The 2,012-nt window shown below is 29.3% G+C and overlaps 1 protein-coding gene across 1 annotated transcript in view; it reads right to left on the bottom strand.

Moving 5' to 3' along the window:
* LOC106678441 (15-hydroxyprostaglandin dehydrogenase [NAD(+)]) overlaps positions 1 to 2,012 on the bottom strand; it is a 27,516-nt gene that overhangs the window by 15,228 nt on the left and 10,276 nt on the right. The window contains exon 4 of the mRNA XM_067051712.1: positions 1,318 to 1,444. Coding sequence (XP_066907813.1) covers positions 1,318 to 1,444 — 127 coding nt within the window. The remainder of the gene's footprint in view (positions 1 to 1,317; positions 1,445 to 2,012) is intronic.

The following is a 2,012-nucleotide window of genomic DNA, read 5'->3' as shown; positions in this document are numbered from 1 at the left end:
AATATATATAAACAGAAAAATAAATGAAATGTACTAATCATACTACATAGTTGATGAGGAACAAAAAAAAAAAATAAATAAAATAATTACAAGCCATATTTATATAAGTCGAAAGTTAACTGTTTACCTCAGTCGTTTTATTTATAATTACAATTACTACATTAATCAGGCAATTATAATTCGGTATTTTATCTTTGTCTTTTTGGAAAATGTCTTATATCGCTTATTTGATAATAATAATCCCTCTGATTTTTATTTACATAATATCACTATTTAGCCTGAAACTATGCATTAAAAAAAAATTATTTTATTTCGGCACAAAAAAGCAAGACATCATTATAGTTTCGTTATGACGTCATTTAGACATAAATATAAGCTAGGCTTATCTACTCAGTGCGAGTGTTGTTTTAATTTTATTGTTTTGTTTTTTAAGTTTTCTTTGTTATTTAATCAATTATCTATTATGAGTTATCTTTCTTATCGTTCTTGTGAAGTATATAATACTACTGCAAAGACTCCATTTATTCCAAATCCATTAAAAAATACAATCCACATCAGCTAACCAACAAAATACAATCCACATCAGCTAACCAGCAAAAATACAATCCACATAAGTTAACCAGCAAAAATGAATCAGTTATAATTGAAGAGGTAAGTGGATGAAGATATTGTGGTACAAATAGTAAATTTTAAGAAAAAAAAGTTGATTTTATTTAAAAACAAATTTGATCCTTTTTTTCTCGACCTTATTCTTTTTAAAAACCTTCCAACGTTTCGACCCTCAGGTCATTTTCAAGGATACCTTTACTTTGTTGTCATTTTCTCTTTTAAAATTCCTAAAAATGCCGGCTAATTGCCTTTGTCCCATCTACAACTTCTTCTATATAACTCTTTCTTAAATTTAAAACTTGTATTAACCACTTCTCTTCTTTCTTCTTCTTCTTTCATTTACATTTGCAAACTTTTTAAAGTAAAAAGTAAAGGTATCCTTGAAAATGATCTGAGGGTCGAAATGTTGGAAGGTTTTTAAAAAGAATAAAGTTGAGAAAAAAGAATCAAATTTGTTTTTAAATAAACTAAATCACTCTCAAACAAGAATATATTCTAAAGTTGGTTTTTTATTTGTTGGAGCCTGTTATGTTATGTTAGAGTGTACATAGCCCCTTCTACATCTAGGTATCTAGGGACTTTGAGGTTAGAGTACCTCGCACTAGCAAGATAGGGAAACCCTACCTAGATACCTAACCCCTTCCACTTAAAAGATTAAAAAAGTATGAGAGTTAAATATATAATATATAGGTATATTGAAAATAAAACCTTCAAATTGTTTGTAGTTATTGACATCGATAGGAATATAATCACATCTTCCATCACCATATTTATAGTTCATCATCAGCAGAGCATTCACACCAGCAGCATTGTCGATACCAGAAATGTAGGCTTTCTGTAATATAAAAAAAATATTACAAAATAAAAATAAATCTATCTTAAATAAACTCTAAATAATGATATTTAACTAAGTTTAACCTCCATTTTTCATATAACCAAATGTAAAAAAACAAAACATTGTGGTAGTCTTGGCCGAAAAAAGTGAAACTTCTAGAAATGAAATATTGTATTAATATTTTTTTTTCCAAACCCCCGAAAAATAATTTAATAAACAAAATAAAACAAAACAAGTATAATATAAAAATAAAATATAATATTTATCTGCGCTAGTTCCTTTTGGAGAGCTCCATTCTAAGGAATGACTGATTTTATATAATGAAAGTGCCGATGGTTTATTTCTGAGTTTTGTGAATTGTTGGGGCACACCTCGTTTCATTGGCGCACTAAAACTAAAAACTATATGCGTCTCAGTCACTAGCGGATTTCATTGGCTACGGTGATGTAGGTCTTGATAACGCACTGAAGGGGGCGCTGGTGTCAAAGATTGAAAGAGTGGATTGGTAAAAGATTGGAGGGAGTCTAAGAACTTGACATACCTCCGACCAATGAACTCTGGTACTGCG

This window comes from Halyomorpha halys, unplaced genomic scaffold (assembly GCF_000696795.3).
Source record: "Halyomorpha halys isolate HHAL.00 unplaced genomic scaffold, Hhal_1.1 Scaffold143.1, whole genome shotgun sequence".
Lineage (NCBI taxonomy): Eukaryota > Metazoa > Arthropoda > Insecta > Hemiptera > Pentatomidae > Halyomorpha > Halyomorpha halys.
Note: the sequence above shows the minus strand (reverse complement) of the source record. Positions and strands in the feature narration are given on the sequence as shown.